The sequence below is a fragment of the Medicago truncatula genome, chromosome 2 (genome assembly GCF_003473485.1).
Source record: "Medicago truncatula cultivar Jemalong A17 chromosome 2, MtrunA17r5.0-ANR, whole genome shotgun sequence".
NCBI classification, from domain to species: domain Eukaryota; kingdom Viridiplantae; phylum Streptophyta; class Magnoliopsida; order Fabales; family Fabaceae; genus Medicago; species Medicago truncatula.
This window is the reverse complement of record NC_053043.1, coordinates 16,518,310-16,535,054: the sequence shown is the minus strand read 5'-3', so window position 1 is coordinate 16,535,054 and position 16,745 is coordinate 16,518,310. Positions and strand designations below refer to the sequence as shown.

The window sequence follows — 16,745 nt, the reverse complement described above, 5'->3', positions numbered from 1 at the left end:
TTGTTGAAGATGAATTTGTAAACCCTTTATTTATGAATCCTCATTCAACATCTTATTTTATTCTTTATTTATCTCTTTCTCATAAAGTGTATATATAATTATATATCCGCTAAACATTTTCTAGTAAATATTTTTGTTTACGAATCCTAGTAAAAATACTTAATATGTGGTGCATGATATTCTCCGGTGCTAGGTCTTTAACCTAACCATAATAAACTCTACTAGTTAGTCACATGAAGAATAAGGAAAAACAGCTCAATACAGCAATCTACTTTAATAGGGTGGAAAGTGTCATTACTAGTAGTCCAACGAGATGAAATTAATTAATTATAGTGTTTATTGTCTCATTTTTTTGGGTACACTACCGAACAATGTGTAATTAAGAGTTATAATGAGTTTCCATGTGATAAGGAGAAAACTTTTTATTATTCAATTGACAATTATAATTTCTCTATTACGTCAAATATTTTTGATTGTTCAAAAAAAGCAATAGACAAAATCAAAAGGTGACCCTGATGTTCCAATTCCAAACCCATGTTTATCATTCTTTCTCTCTCAACAAATAATCAATTAATAGTCAATTGCTTTTGTAAAAGAAATTATAAAATAGCCTATGACTTTATGGGCACCATCGACAAAAATATAGTTTATGACCATTCTAAACTTTTTTTTTACAAAAAAGTTAAAATAGTTTATGACTATTGTGTATTTTGTGTTTGAGTCAAATAAGACAAACTATGTATAACTTTAATCGATGTCGATTAAACTCAGTTTTTAACTCAAATTCATCTGGCTTATATACACTGTTCATCTATGTTTGTATAAGAATATTAGATTTGAAACTTCAAAATTCATATGAAAATAGACCAAAATGACAAAATTATATTGAAATGAAAAAAAGAAGATGAAGGACCAAACTATTACCTGAAATTAAGTTAAGGGATTAAACATGTAATTTTTTCTTTTTAATTTAGTCCCTATAATTTTTGTTTTGACTTTTTGTCCTTAAAAGATTTTCATCACCACTTTTATTTCTTGTTTTTAAGCCAACTCTTTTTTTTTTGTCAAGTAGCCTAGTGGCCCCTGCACATATTGTGCATTATCCCTTACCAAATGAGCTAAGCTCATGGAGATAGCCAACTCTTATGTAGTATCTTTTAGTCCATGATTTTAAGTCAATCATATGTATCTTTTACTCCCTATTTTTAAGTCAACTCATATGTATCAATTGGAATTTTGATTTTTTTTTTCGCAGTCATGATTAGTACATTATAAATTCTCTCTTTGCAAAATTTTATATTTTTTTAACAAGTGATGAATTAAATATTAACTTTTATGTTTTTGGAACTTAAAAATTCATATTTAATTCATTTTTTGTTAAACAATTCAAATATTTTTTAGCGAGACTTTTATAATATTCTAAACATTCATACAAAAAATTATTCAAAAATATGAAGAGTACACATGACATGACTTTAAAGTAGGGTCCAAAAATACGGGCGGACAACTTTTGAGGGATTAAAAGTCAGAAGAAATTTTTAAAGAGATTAAAACGAAAATTTGAAATATTTATAAGGATAAGAAAATATATTTAACCCGCAAAATAAATACACAAACATGCATATGGTTATGCATAATTTGTATTTTGATGTTTAAATAACACAATTATATTTTTATACTTAATTTTTTTAAATTTCATAAGAGAGTGATAGTGTGGATTATATATATATATATATATATATATATATATATATATATATATAAATTTAATCATTGATTAATTAAACAATAATTGTTTTTTATCATAAACTCATAAATATGAAGAAAAAAAGTTGATTTTTGCTTTTTTTTTTTTTATATATATTTTAGCAGTGTAAAAATTCATGTAAATTTATTTTTGACAGAAAAAATTTATGTACATGTCAAGCACTAAAATTAGAGATGTAATAGTTTGATATTATATTGTTGACAAATAAGATATCTTTTGTTTTTTACTAAATAAGATGTCTTTTTTTTTTTTTTATGCGTATTTGAGAAATTTGTGTAGGTGTAGAAAATAAAATGTAAAAAAAGAGATAAACGATAAACATATTGTCACATACAATATTTGTATTTCAATGTTAAAATATCATTATTTCTGAAATTAATAGATGATTAGTGTATCAGAGTGAAGTTCGCAAGTTTCCATCGTCCCCCCTCTCCATATGAGTTGTGTAAGTGAGTGTGTATGACTACTTGATCACTCTTTTTTATCTCCATATGAGTCGTGTGATTTTTTTTTTTGGGTAAGTAATGAGTCGTGTGATTGAGTGTGTATGATTAATTGATCACTCTTTTTTATTTTTTTGGAGAGAAAAAGGATTTATTGTATTTCATTAATCAAAATATGTTTAACGTTGTCTGGTATATTTATCAGGAGGTTGTCTTTGCTAACTTTTGAGGATCCACATTTGCTTGTCTCCGCACAAACTCAATGCTGAAATTTTCATAATGTTGTCTATAATGTGTTTTACATTTTTTTTTATTACAGCCCGAAACTATGTAACATCTTGTTTTGGGGATTAAAAAAACTATCATAGGAATAATCCACAATTACAACACAAATCATAATCTAAAAAAAAAAAAAAACATAATCCACTAATGTGAAAACCCAATTTTCATCATTACACTTCTAAGATATTTCCCATCAATTCTTTCATAAGCTTTTCTAATATCAAATTTAAAAGCCTCATCACCAAATTTGCCTTAAACTTTGGACTTCATGTAGTGAATAATTTCTATAGCAGCCATAACATTATCTAAAATGGACCGACCAATAACAAATGTAATTGGTTATTTGAAATACATTTATTCAATACATCTTTTAACTGATTTGCTTAAACAGTTAAACTTTATCACAGCTTTTTACACCACATTACATAAGGTTATGGGTTGTCGATCCTTCATAGAACTTTGTACACCACATTACCAAAAATAATTTTTCTTATGTCTCATAGACTTAACTAGCGTTAATTTTTATTTTGATAATAAACCGTAATTAACTAGCAAGAAATGCATACTTTTTAGTTAAAAAAAGAGTGCAAGAGATGTATACCTACCAACTAAATAAAATAGTAGATAGGCTAAAGAATTAGTTTTCTTGACACTTACATAGGCTAAAGAATTCATTAAACCTATTTTTGTTTTTGTATCATTGTGGCAAATCTATATGGTCCTACCTACTTTACTAGAATATACATATAGGCAAAAGGTATTGAGGAGATAAGATATGTAGTACGAGACTAAGAGAGCATATTGCCTATTTTTTCCTATACTTTTTATTAGCAAAGGCAACAAAATGTCATTTCATTGATAATTTAAGAGGAATTGCACTTGAGTGATATAATTTTTATTGATATTGATGGCATTGTTAATTTTTTTTTAAGGAATCAGTGATATTATTTTTGTCACTCTTTTAATCAATTATTTTCTCTCATGTAAATAATTTATTTTAATTATTTATCCACCATTCTTTCTCATCTAAAATGCATTAATATCAGTAAATGCAATGTCACTCAAGTGAAACCTAAATAAGAGGGTGCATCACGAGGACTAGGATGATATAAAGATTTTCTAACTATAAAATAAGTAACCTTATTTACTTGCCTCATAACATAATCGACAACAAAATTACTGCGAGATGATAATAGATATTTACGATTACATCTAAATAATATCTACGGTCTCATTTTGGAGCACTAAGCAAAATTAATGACGGAAAGATTGACTCGAATAAGATAATGATAATCTAAAAAGGTGACATCATAAAATGATTTGATTGTCTGCACGCGTAAATACACTTTTCAATTGTACATATAGAAAAGTAAGAGTTTAATTTATAGGGTCGTGCTAACTTGTGTACTAAGACACATGTTAAACAACTCAAAAGTAGAAACGTTCTCTTAAATTTTACGCTTTCAATTAATCATAAGTAAAAAAATTAAATTCAAATGCATTGACTATACACAAAATATTTATACTTTTGACTCATTAACTTGTGGGTTACGTGCGCAAGTTAGCATTTCTCTAATTTATATACATTGTCATTATATAAATGTTAAACACATCACTTTTATGAGGTGTTATCACATCATTTGATGATATATAACAAGTCATGCGTTTTTAATGATGTGACAACATATCATATATACAACTTTTGTTGATTTGGTAATGTAAATAGGGATGAGATTAGGTCAAGGACGAGCCGAACTTTGCTTAAATAGGTAGATCTAGTTTAAAAAACTAAAGCCTAAGCCTGACATATTAGTTTATAAATCACTTTATTTTAAGTCTGATCTGACCTTTTTAAAGTCTGGTTTGATCTATAAACTTATCTAAAAGTCTAGTTTGTACTAATAATTTCAAATAGAATATTTGACATATTTATAAAAAGGTTGTAAATATATATTTCTTAAAAGGTTAATATACCAATTAAATTTTGTAGAACATGAACATCCATTTCTTCCCCTTAAAAGCATATTTGCCTGTATATCCAATACAATTTTATACAGAGGCTAATAAACATATGCATACATTTTACATATGGCCTTGATTTTTTTTATTTTTTTATTGCTAATAGGCTTCCCTACTTTATAATTTAGAATGAGAAGAGCATGACAATAATAAGAGATCAAGAGGGTAGTACTAAAAAGTATGTGTACTGGTTGAAATTTGAAAAGGAGCGTACTATCAAAAGTTTTGCAACTCATTGGAAATTCCAAATGTCAAATAAATAAATAAATAAATTGTGGTATTAAAAATTTGAAGAAATAAAAATTGATTAATATAATGGAGTATACGTAGTTACACATATATGAGTTGGTCTGGTAGACTCTTTTATAAGTATTAATCTGACATATTTAAATTAGTTGACTTTCTAAAAAGTTTAAGCCTAACATATTTAATAAATGAGTTAGGTCGAATCAAACTTTAATAGGTCGGACCATAAACCCCCAACGAACGGTCTGACTTATTCCCCTTAAATGTAAGCATGTGTTTGGTATGATTTCATTGTCATTCGATATGACAATGAATATGCCAAAACAATCATGATGACTCACAATGATTATCACAGTGGATCATCGATGACATATCCGCAATCATATCAAACATACACAAATTAATATTTTTTTTTTTAAAAAATAATACACAAATTAAACTTAAAAAGTAATAATGGAGAGTGTTGTATTATTATTAGCAAACAAATATAAAAGAGTCCCTCCACCATCTCTCAACAACCTCTCTCACTCACTCACTCATTCATTCACTCTACTATACTCACCATTATTATCAACCCAGTAAAGCTAAACCGTTAGATCTCCGATGAGTGAGTAAACTATACCCAATCTCATTTCATTTCATTTCAATGGCGTACATGTGAATCAAACCAACCTTAAGCATTAACGATCATATAGTAGCTACCTTTTTCTTTTCATAAATAACAATAATAAAACTATCTTCATCTCCTTTTCTTCTATCCCACGATTCTTTACTTCCACTTCTTCTCATCTCCTTTATTCTCTTCTTTCTTCTTTTATCTTCAAACTTCTCCATTTCTTCATTGCTACATGTAACTCCGATCCAATCCTCACTGGTAAATTAATCATATACTATATTTTGCTCATTAACTAACTAACTAACTAACTAACTTTCATTTCTTCATTCATATCTGTTTTTTTATTTTTTTTTGCTTATTAATTCATCAGATTTATCATGATAATATTCATCATTGTTAATAATCTATGATACACAGACACGACGACACTGACACGGACACGGACACGACAGAGATACTACACTGTCAGCTTTTCAGTTAAGATTGAATCTATGGGAGTACTAAGTCTAAGTTTGATTTCTTATAAAAATATCTTTGACTAGATTTTACTTTTTTCTCAACGTATTTTCACTAACTCTGATTGCATCTATAGTTTCTTTTAATTTTCATTGTGAATGCTATTGGTATGTTTGATAAGTAACTTATTTTTCAGCTTATCGCATAAGCACTTATGAAAAAGCTGTTTTTATATCTCAGGATAAATTGAAGTCAAACTGTTTTTTTTGTATAATCTACAAGGTATTTTCATGAGTTATCTTGGAGAACTTGCGTAAAAAAGGTGAAGACAGCTTATGGACATGTCATAAGTTGTTTTCATATGTTCTCTCAAACAAGCCAATCCAAACAAGCTTGTTTGTGCAGGTAGATAAGCCAATCCAAAGAAGCTTGAAGACATGTTTGATGTTGACACTGTCACACATGATTATATTCAATTGCTTCTATTTTTATTTAATTATTATCCGTGTTGACGTGTCATTGTCGTGTAAGGTCTAAATGTGAGTGTTTGATTGATAGCTTTATCTTCACCAAGAGTCTGTTTGGATTGACTTATTTGACTTATTTACTGACAAAAGTTTTGTGACAACTTATGACATTGCTCGTAAGCTGTTTTCAGCTTATTTTCATAAGTTCTCCAACATAACTTATGAAAATAGCTTATTCAGTAAGCTTATTTTCTTAAACGGGAAAAATTTTATTTTATTTTATCCACTGCTAAATACATAGTTTATAAGCGCTTATTCAATAAGTTGTTTATCCAAACAAGGCCCAATTGGTTTTTATTTGATGTTACTCAAATCATAGTGGTATCTTAATACCAGAATGAGATAAAGAAGATTCTATAGAACTCTCAGAAACAATTTTGGAAAAAGCAAGCATTTTATGTTTTTTTTAATTAATTTACAGTTTTTTTAAATAATAAATTAATATTATGCTATTTTTATGTGAAGTACCAAAATGTGTAACTGTGTGCTATTGAAATGATGAAACAGATCTCAAAGACTATTGAGGTTGGTGCTACATTAGTGAGACATGAAGTTATTGGTGGAGTTTGGTTGTGTATTTATGATTCTATTGTCCATTGTGTTATATGGTGAGGCGGAGGTTTACATAGTAACTGTTGAAGGTGAGCCTATCATAAGTTACACTGGCGGTATTGATGGATTTGAAGCCACTGCTGTGGAATCTGATGAGAAGATTGATACCTCAAGGTATGACCTTTGCAAATATTCTTCTCAACTTTCGAAGTTTTTTCGATATTTAGTAACGATAATGACATGAATCATGTGGTTTAATTTGTTAATGGGTTTACATTTTGACTGGTTGTGACTTTAGACACTCTAGAAATAAAGAATTATCATATAACCAAGGTTTTAAACAGTGGCCGCAGTAAGGATCGTGGCTGTGTTGTAATCATTAATGTTGCGGAGAATTGCGGTCAATTTAAGCTCAATTACGGTTTCTGTAACAGAAAACACTATTATGTCGCGGCCCAGTTCAAAATCGGAGACCTTTATTCATAACCCTACGTATTACAATGAATTTAGACACCCTGCATAGTTGTCTAATTGGTCATTAATATGAATTGATGCTAACTATTACTCAGATAAATTAAAATGTTAAATACAAGTGTTTTTGTTTATAAAAGGCAATGCTAAGTGTATGCTAAATTGGGAACACTGGATATTGATTTGTGTTGTTGAAATATTCATGTTTCATTGAACTTTCTTCCAGCGAGTTGGTCACTTCTTATGCTCGCCACCTTGAGAAGAGACATGATATGCTTCTGGGTATGCTGTTTGAAAGCGGGACATATACGAAACTCTATAGCTATAGACATCTTATAAATGGGTTCGCAGTTCATCTTTCCCCAGAACAGGTGATGTTTATGTCTTTGGCATCTTTCTTTACTATTATGTTGTTGAAAATCATGAGCTGAGTTTTTGAAATCCATTTCTGCACTCTGATTTCCTTACATTATACAATCTTATATTAGTAGGTAGAAACTCTTAGACATGCTCCTGGCGTGAAATCTGTTGAGAGGGACTGGAAAGTGAGGAGACTTACAACACATACTCCACAATTTTTGGGGCTTCCAACCAGTGTTTGGCCAACGGGAGGAGGCTGTGATAGGGCTGGAGAGGACATTGTTATTGGATTTGTGGACTCTGGGATAGATCCTCACCACCCGAGTTTTACGACTCATAATACCGAACCATATGGACCACTTGCAAAATACAGAGGAAAATGTGAAGTTGATCCTAAGACCAAAAAAAGTTTCTGTAATGGAAAGATTATTGGAGCACAACATTTTGCTCAAGCTGCAATAGCTTCTGGAAATTTTAATCCTTCAATTGATTTTGCCTCTCCTCTGGATGGAGATGGCCATGGAAGGTTAGTTCCTTTTTCCACTTTATTAACCTCGTCACTTCAAATGCCCTCATTATAGTGGGTCCCATGCTCAACATAAAAGAACAATTATTGTCTATGTTTAATGAGATTTCTGAAATTTCAAAACCTAGATGCTTAAATTTAAGATGTATCCTCATAATTCAGAACTGGTAAGAAGGAGCTAAATATTATCAATTTGATATGTACAGATTCTTCTCCAATTCTGTTAGCAAATTGGATAGTATAGGTAGTTGCGGTTGGAGCCATATCTTCTTATTTGGTTACAGCTGTTCTTTTAATTTTTCCACTGTTCTTATTGCATCTTCATCTGGCAGTCATACAGCCTCTATTGCAGCTGGAAGAAATGGAATACCTGTGAGGTTGTATGGACATGAATTTGGGAAAGCAAGCGGAATGGCTCCCCGTGCCAGGTGAGGAATAATTCCCTATAACTGTTAATTGTTTGATTCGGATCTTTGTCTAAAGTTTTAACACTTGATGTATCTCTCTACTTTTCAGGATTGCTGTGTACAAAGCCCTCTATAGACTATTTGGAGGGTTTGTTGCAGATGTAGTTGCTGCACTTGATCAGGTATATAAGTGTATATGTCGGTGTTTCATCTCAAATGTTTTATTACCCAAGTTCATATTTATGTCAAAGATGTCTTGTACTATTTTTGGCTCATTGCCTCCGGATGAAAAACTCTAATGTTTTACTCCTTCACTGATCTCTAGGTCATGCACTGAATAGCTTAAAAAAACCTGCTCCAACTCAACATGATCATAAAATTGAACTATCAGTTATACAGTCTCATATTTTTTAACTGTCATTGATATATTGCAAGATGTCTAATTATTTAAACTTGTGAGTCAACAGGCTGTACATGATGGAGTGGATATACTCAGCCTTTCAGTTGGACCAAATGGTCCGCCAGCAGCCACCAAAACCACGTTTTTGAATCCTTTTGATGCCACACTTCTTGGGGCTGTGAAAGCTGGTGTGTTTGTTGCACAAGCTGCAGGAAACGGTGGCCCTTTTCCTAAGTCATTAGTTTCATATAGTCCGTGGATAGTATCTGTAGCAGCTGCAATTGATGATCGTAGATATAAAAACCATCTGACCCTTGGAAATGGGAAAATCTTAGCAGGACTTGGGTTGTCACGTGAGTTTCCAATTTCATACTATATTTCTTAAGATTTATTTTTCTTAACCATAGACTTGTTCTAGGAGACATGGTTTTGATGATTTTGGTGGAATTTTACTTGTTGCTGATGAAAATATGGAAATAAATCTCGATTCAAGTAAAAAGAAAGTAATGACCGAAGAAAGTACTTGGAGATATGTATTTTAATTTTAATGCTTTACTTGATTCTTTCAATGTTTGTGCCACGTGAAGAAAATTAAAATGGAAAGTATGAGAAAACGGTCACAATTTTTTCTTCTGCAGATTACATCAATTAGTTCTGAGTGTAGATTATCATCAATTTTGGACTAAGACTTGGAAAAAGAACTTGATTTCATATTATTTCATTATTGTTTGCAGTAGTTGGCAAAAAACACATACCAGCAATAGTTATAAACGTACCAATTTGTTGTATATTTACTCAATTGATGCTTTTAGTGGTCTTCTGTATAGTTGTTTGCAGTGCTATCAAGCATACTCTATTGCATTGTTCTGAAACTATTGTCTATTTTAAGCTATAGATAATTTGTGCTTTCTAAGAGAGAAGAAAGACTGTACTGGTGAAACTAGTAGCTAAAGATCAACGTGTGCTTAATCTGATGATTTATGTAGATGGCAGACAAAATTTTAAGATACAGAAGTTACTTTTAGTGTTTTCTAAATTAATGATCGTCTAACAATATGATGAACTGGATTAACTGCAAAGTTGGCGGGCCAACAATATTTTATATGATATAAAGAGTTGTCTTTCAAAAAGTTAAGAATAACCCTGCAAAACATGTTCAAGATCATTCTCTTAAAACATTTAAATTTCACTGTTCTTAACATAAAGAATGAAGGTAAAAAGTTTGAGTTTCTATCGAAAATACCCAACTAATATAGTCATAAAAAGTTAATAAGAAATCCACTGCTTCCGTGCTTTACCAATTAGGTTTATCTTTTTTGTCAAATTAGAGTTCAGCTATGAATGCTATGCTGCTCGTGACAAAACGAGTTCGTTAGTTCATTATAGAATTAATGTGGCTCCGGAGTTCTTTAAATTTCATGCTTTTGCATCATGACATATTTAATGTATCAACCATTATTTTGTTGTCTTCTAGCTTCCCTTGCATGCTAATTTTTGTTGTTAGTGATTTTGTGCAGCTTCTACACATTTAAACGGAACATTCACATTGGTTGCTGCAAATGACGTGCTCCTAGATTCTTCAGTCATGAAGTACAGCCCAACAGATTGCCAGAGACCAGAAGTTTTAAACAAGAATTTGATAAAGGGAAAAATTCTTCTCTGTGGCTATTCTTACAACTTTGTTGTTGGTACAGCATCGATGAAGAAAGTCTCAGAAACAGCAAAGGCCCTTGGAGCTGTTGGATTTGTTCTTTGTGTAGAAAATGTTTCTCCTGGAACGAAATTTGATCCAGTCCCTGTTGGCCTTCCTGGGGTTCTAATCACAGATGTCAGAAAATCAAAGGTACTTGATCTGCTTTTGATTGTTTCCATATGCTTACTTAAAGCCTAGCTACTGTTTGAATCTTCTTTTTCTATGTTTTCATTTGTACATTTTTATGATTGCAAAGTATGTGCTATTAACAAATGATGTGGAACTTTCAAATCCTAAATTTTCAGGAACTGATAGATTATTATAATATCTCCACGACAAGAGACTGGACTGGAAGAGTGAAGAGTTTCAAAGGTACAGGTAAAATCGGGGATGGTTTGAAGCCTATTCTCTATAAATCCGCACCACAAGTGGCATTATTCTCTGCCAGAGGGCCAAATATAAGGGACTTCAGCTTCCAAGAGGCGGATCTTCTCAAACCGGATATATTAGCTCCGGGTTCATTGATATGGGGTGCTTGGTCTCGAAATGGAACTGATGAGCCAAACTATGATGGTAAGTAATGGTTTGATTAAGTTGTTTCTTAATTGTTGAGTTTGAACATGTCAAATCTGTTCATAGGAAAAAGTACTTCCCTCACAAAATAGAGTCAACCTAGTACTTTGAGTATGCATAAGAAAGTTTGTACAGTTCTTTCTCATGACATGACTCTGACATCCTCTTAAGTACAAGACGAGGATTCAAATCATTGTGCTACTTTATACATTATTTCTTTTCTTTTGATAACTTGAATAATATGAGGATTCATCAATAATAAAACCGGCAACCAACCTGACATGGGATATTCTCCTAGCAGATAAAACTTGTAAACTTTATTAATGCTTGATAAATTTGAATCAGAATCTTAAATTTCTGGTATTGCAGACACACATGGGAAAAAGTACCACCGTTCCTGGTATTATTGGAAAATTTATTGCATGTTTAATGTGAGAAGGGAAGGGTAGAAGATTAACATGAAAAAGAAGATACCAATATATTATAATTGATTTATTTAAGCAAATTTTTTTTTACTCGAGCAGGAGAAGGATTTGCTATGGTATCTGGAACTAGCATGGCTGCACCACACATTGCTGGAATTGCTGCTCTTATAAAGCAGAAACACCCACGTTGGAGCCCTGCTGCCATTAAATCAGCCTTGCTTACAACAACAACAACTCTAGACAGAGGAGGAAACCCAATTCTATCTCAGCAATATTCCGAAACAGAAGCTATGAAGCTCGTCAAAGCCACTCCTTTTGATTATGGGAATGGACACGTGAATCCAAGAGCAGCCTTGGACCCTGGGCTCATCTTTGATGCAGGTTCATTTTCTTTTCCCCTCTAATATAACTATTGTGCTTGTCTTAGCAATAGTTACTTGGAATAGTGTGTGATTTATTACCTTTTACTTAATTTTCACAAGAAGGCAAGGCAGGCAGATAACACAGTGTATGTGAGAGATAGTGTTAACTAGAAGAAATGAATTTGTTTTAAACCCAAGGGATGGTGGAGGGAATTAAGTACTGATATGGCTTAAACATTCACTATCATGACAACTCATAAAATCAATCTACATCTGAATAGCAGAATAAAAAGATAGATGTAATCAACAGATAATATGAAAGAAAAATATTTAAAAGTGGTTACTTTGTAAACTATAGATTAAGGCTTAAGTATGTTTTTGGTCCAAGTAATATCAAACAAAACGTGACCAAAATAAAAAAATGGTATATATTTCAAGGACCATTTCCAATGAAAAATATACAGGTCTTGAAACGTAAATATTAATGTTATGAGTACCAAAAACAAATTTAGGTGTTGTGTATGACTCATATTTACTCACAAGTGGCTAGTCCCTCAAGCAGACTGAGTGGAGTTGAAAGCACAACCAACGGAGTATTTAAACTTAAGATTGTAATATGTAACCCTAATGAGTAATTAATAGAAATCACAGCATTTACTCTGCTATTGAAGAGTAGGCACAATTGGTCTATATCCTCTTATATCTCTCTGTCTGCATAGTCCACTTCGTCATAACTTCCATCTAATTTTTCTTCGTCTAATGGTGGTAAGTACTAGCTGAGGCATAGTCTACTGTGTTGTGTCTTATATTTCAACACTGATATGATGGATAAATGCATCTAATAAGATAGAAGCAAATATCTGAAGACCATATGATGGTGTCAGTTATTCTAACTGTTGCTCCTCCCTATTAGCTCTCTTCCATATATTTGGTTATGCAATATAAGGTCTTTATTCCAAGTTCAAAAAACAAGAAAATGTGAGTGAGTAATCACTTTTGAGAAAAGGAATTCTTCACTGAACTCCATCTACAATTCACAAATCACAAGATACATAAGTTTAGAAAATTTATGTGAGCCTAACTGATAGGATCACACATAACAAATTCATGCACTGCTTGGACTTGCACAATGTTGAATGTTGGAAATAACATATGAATGGTGGAATGGTAGTTCTGGGTGAGCATCAAGTCTCACGAGAGGCTTCAATCCAAGAGGAAAAAAAACTGAATTGAATTTGTCTTGAACTCTCTCTGCATTTGTGTGTGTCTGCATCGTCTTATATCTCTCTCTGGCCCACTTGAAATTTTCTTAACTATAAAGTTTCAATTGTTTCGTTGAACACTGAGATGATAAATACATGTGTTTGATAAGATAGAAGAAAAAATCTAAAGACCGTTGGTTATTGGTAGTTATTCTAAATTTCTAATAGTGACATCTCTATGTTAGCACTTTTTTCGTGTATTTGGGACTCTTATATAACGAGTTCTTTAGTTTTAATTCAAAATACAAGAAAACATGAGAGGAAACTTACAAGAGGAATGTCTGAAGGTCTGTTCTTTAGAAACTTAGACAAAATATGTGAGTGTTCATTAAACTATATATCTATAATTTGCAAGATCACAATGTAATCTGTTTCCTCTTATGGTTCTGGACATAACCCTTGATTCTAAGGTGAACCACATTAATTAACTTTAATTGAGTTCTTATGTGTTTTGTTTTTTCTTTCTTCTGTCTCGTTAGTCATCCACATTTTTCTTGATTATCCACACTAGATTATAACGTTTCAAAGTTGCATATGTTCTGTTTTCGTTTTTGTGCTGTGACTGCATATTTTTTTTATTTTTTGGTGGTGGCCGGGGTTCGAACCCCGGACCTTGCATATTTTATGCATAATTTACTAAAAGGCTGCGTTCGGGAAATAATTTTGTGGAAAAAACAGATCAAAATATTTTTAAATTTAAACTTCATTAGTTTTGCTTATCATTTTGCAGGATACAAGGACTACTTAGGGTTCTTGTGCACAACACCTGGCATTGATGTTCATGAGATAAAGAAGTACACAAACTCACCATGTAACAGAACCATGGGCCACCCATATAATTTAAACACTCCATCAATTACAGTTTCACATCTTGTGAGAACTCAAACTATAACCCGAAAAGTCACAAATGTTGCCAAGGAAGAGACATACGTGTTGACAGCTAGAATGCAACCAGCAGTTGCCATTGAAATCACCCCACCAGCAATGACCATCAGAGCTGGTGCATCACGTAGGTTTACCGTGACACTTACTGTTCGCTCAGTGACGGGAACATACAGTTTTGGAGAGGTTTTAATGAAGGGAAGCAGAGGACATAAAGTGAGGATTCCTGTTCAGGCCAATGGATACTCAAGATAGCCTAGTTTGGCCATTGTAATATTCTTTGTAACTTGTGGGAATAAGGTATGTTTTGCTAGATTTATTCATTAATATGTGATGTTAATTATATGTAAAGGTATATATAGGTGTAAGGAGGGAATCCTTGTTTATTCCACATTTTAAATTTTGCTAAGATCATCTAGTGATATGTTAAATTTCTTCTTCTTACAGAAGTTTTTCATGTATCTTCTGTCTCCCTTCTCCCACATTTACTTGATTACAGCAGGTTGTAACTTGTACTACACGAAAATAATTAAGAATATATGGTATCCATTTGTAGAGAGACATCTTAGTATCTTACTAATGGTGTGTTGATTCTTCTCATAAGGTTCACTTCATTCTTCTTGCTTCTTTCCTTATTTTTATTTATTTTTTGTTGATAAATTTGCTAAATTGAAGGGGGGGAATCAAAAGAATTGATATTTATTACTACTGTCAATGGGTTTGACACAGATGATTGGACGTTCTATTTGCAGTATATGTAACTAGACTTTGAATTCATACACACCATATTGTTAGAATTCCATCAAACCCTCTCGTTGAGGTTGTGATTTTATCTCTGGTTGCCGGGTCTCAAACCGAGTTTCTCGGGGTTGAAGAGAGAAACTATCAACCAAGTGACTTCTCGGGAGACAGGTGGTTGTTATTTTGTCTAACTTCACATAAGGCGTGCCTCTTTGAATTTAAATTTTTATCTAACAAAAAGCAATTTATTTTTCATAAGAAACCTCACATTCTTAGTTGAAAATTAGGGACACAGTCTCCATCATTCATATTTCCTTCCATTGCATTTCATGTTATCCCACAACATAAATCTTGACCGAAGAACATAAATTTAAGGCTCAAGGTTTATGGTTTTAACTTTTAACTATGACAAATTTGGTCTGCTACATAAAAGGACTTGAAATTAGACTATTGTACACGATTATACTTAATTAGTATTAGACTAGGGTATTCAAATGTACATGGATAATCATAATCAAATGCAGAGCACTTTTACAAGAAATAAGGTTGTTATGAAACGTCAATCAGTTCTAACATAGCCAAATTACCCAAACAATGTCCATGATAATAGATAAAATAAATCTGAGTTGATAACTCCGGCCTGTCTAAAATGTATAACAAAGATAAAACAGAAGATAAAAAGTCAGTAGAAATTGGAAGGTGAGTAATAGACTCAAACCAACTCCACAACCTTTAGAAAAAGTGCAATGTAGTAATGAGTGATGAACCGGTTCATAAGAATGACCAAACAAATTGCACATGGAAATAACTATACATCCCCTTTGATGAAGAAGATCATACATGTAGGTATTGTGAATTTGAGCCTCTTAATGAAACATGTTGTGAATTCAAACAAATAATCACATCAATAAACTTAGATGTGTGGAGCAAAAATAGTAGTAATCAATGAGTAAAGTAGTCTCAAGCAGCAGCAACAACAACAAACAGACCTAGATGTATGTGTGAAGCAACACTATAAGCATATCCAAAGCAATAAAGATAAGAGAGAAAGGAGGAAAACAACACACCAATATTGTTTACCCAGTTTGGTCCAAAAATGACCTACTCTAGAGGAGAGAGCAGCTCTCCTTTCCACTTTGATAAGAGAGATAGAAAGAGGTTACAAGAAATTAGCTTAAAAGCTCACAACATAAATGTTATCTAGAAGAGAAAACACTAAAGGAAGCTTTGAATATGCTGCTTGTAGTGTTGTTTCACACTTATATATATGTTTGTTTGTTGTTGTTGCTGCTTGAGACTACTTTATTCATTGATTACTACTTTCTTTGCTCCACACATCTAAGTTTATCGGTGTGATTATTTGTTCGAATTCACAACAATTGGCGCCCATCGTAGGGCAAATGAGTAAATTGGTAAAATGTGTATCATGAGTTCAAAGTGGGACATCGAGAAGTTCACCGGAAGTAATGATTTTGGGTTGTGGAAGGTTAAGATGCAAGAGGTTTTGACACAACAAATGTGTGTGGAAGCATTAAAGGGTGAAGCTGCGATGTCGTCTACCTTGACACAAGAGGAGAAGCGTGAGATGATAGACAAGAAAATAGTGCCATGTTTTTATGTCTCAAAGATAAGATTTTGAGAGATGCCGCGACGAAAGTTGTTGCGTCATCAATGTCGGCCAAGTTATAGTCATTGTACATGATGAAATCTTTGTCTCATAGGCAACTGTTGAAA

General features: G+C 32.2%; 1 protein-coding gene across 2 annotated transcripts; it reads left to right on the top strand.

The window, feature by feature from the left end:
* The first annotated feature begins 5,244 nt into the window (after window positions 1–5,244).
* On the top strand, window positions 5,245–14,846 carry LOC11441578 (subtilisin-like protease SBT2.6). Of its 2 annotated transcripts, none has more exons than XM_024776401.2 (11): window positions 5,245–5,365; window positions 6,865–7,083; window positions 7,607–7,751; window positions 7,872–8,266; window positions 8,599–8,694; window positions 8,783–8,855; window positions 9,141–9,426; window positions 10,591–10,916; window positions 11,072–11,339; window positions 11,864–12,145; window positions 14,119–14,846. In XM_024776401.2, exons 2-11 carry the CDS (start codon window positions 6,905–6,907, stop codon window positions 14,523–14,525), a joined length of 2,457 nt encoding a protein of 818 aa, XP_024632169.1. In that variant the 5' UTR covers window positions 5,245–5,365; window positions 6,865–6,904; the 3' UTR covers window positions 14,526–14,846. The 2 variants fall into 2 exon arrangements, with proteins under 2 accessions (XP_024632169.1, XP_003595054.2); XM_003595006.4 differs by having other exon boundaries at window positions 5,274–5,632.
* The last annotated feature ends 1,899 nt before the right edge of the window (window positions 14,847–16,745 follow it).

Excerpts from the sequence above, each read along its gene's own strand:
- LOC11441578 (XM_024776401.2), top strand. The coding sequence starts at position 6,905 with ATGAAGTTATTGGTGGAGTTTGGTTGTGTATTTATGATTCTATTGTCC. Across the intron at positions 7,084-7,606 it reads GAGAAGATTGATACCTCAAG|CGAGTTGGTCACTTCTTATG; the intron begins GTATGACCTTTG and ends ACTTTCTTCCAG. Across the intron at positions 7,752-7,871 it reads TTCATCTTTCCCCAGAACAG|GTAGAAACTCTTAGACATGC; the intron begins GTGATGTTTATG and ends TTATATTAGTAG.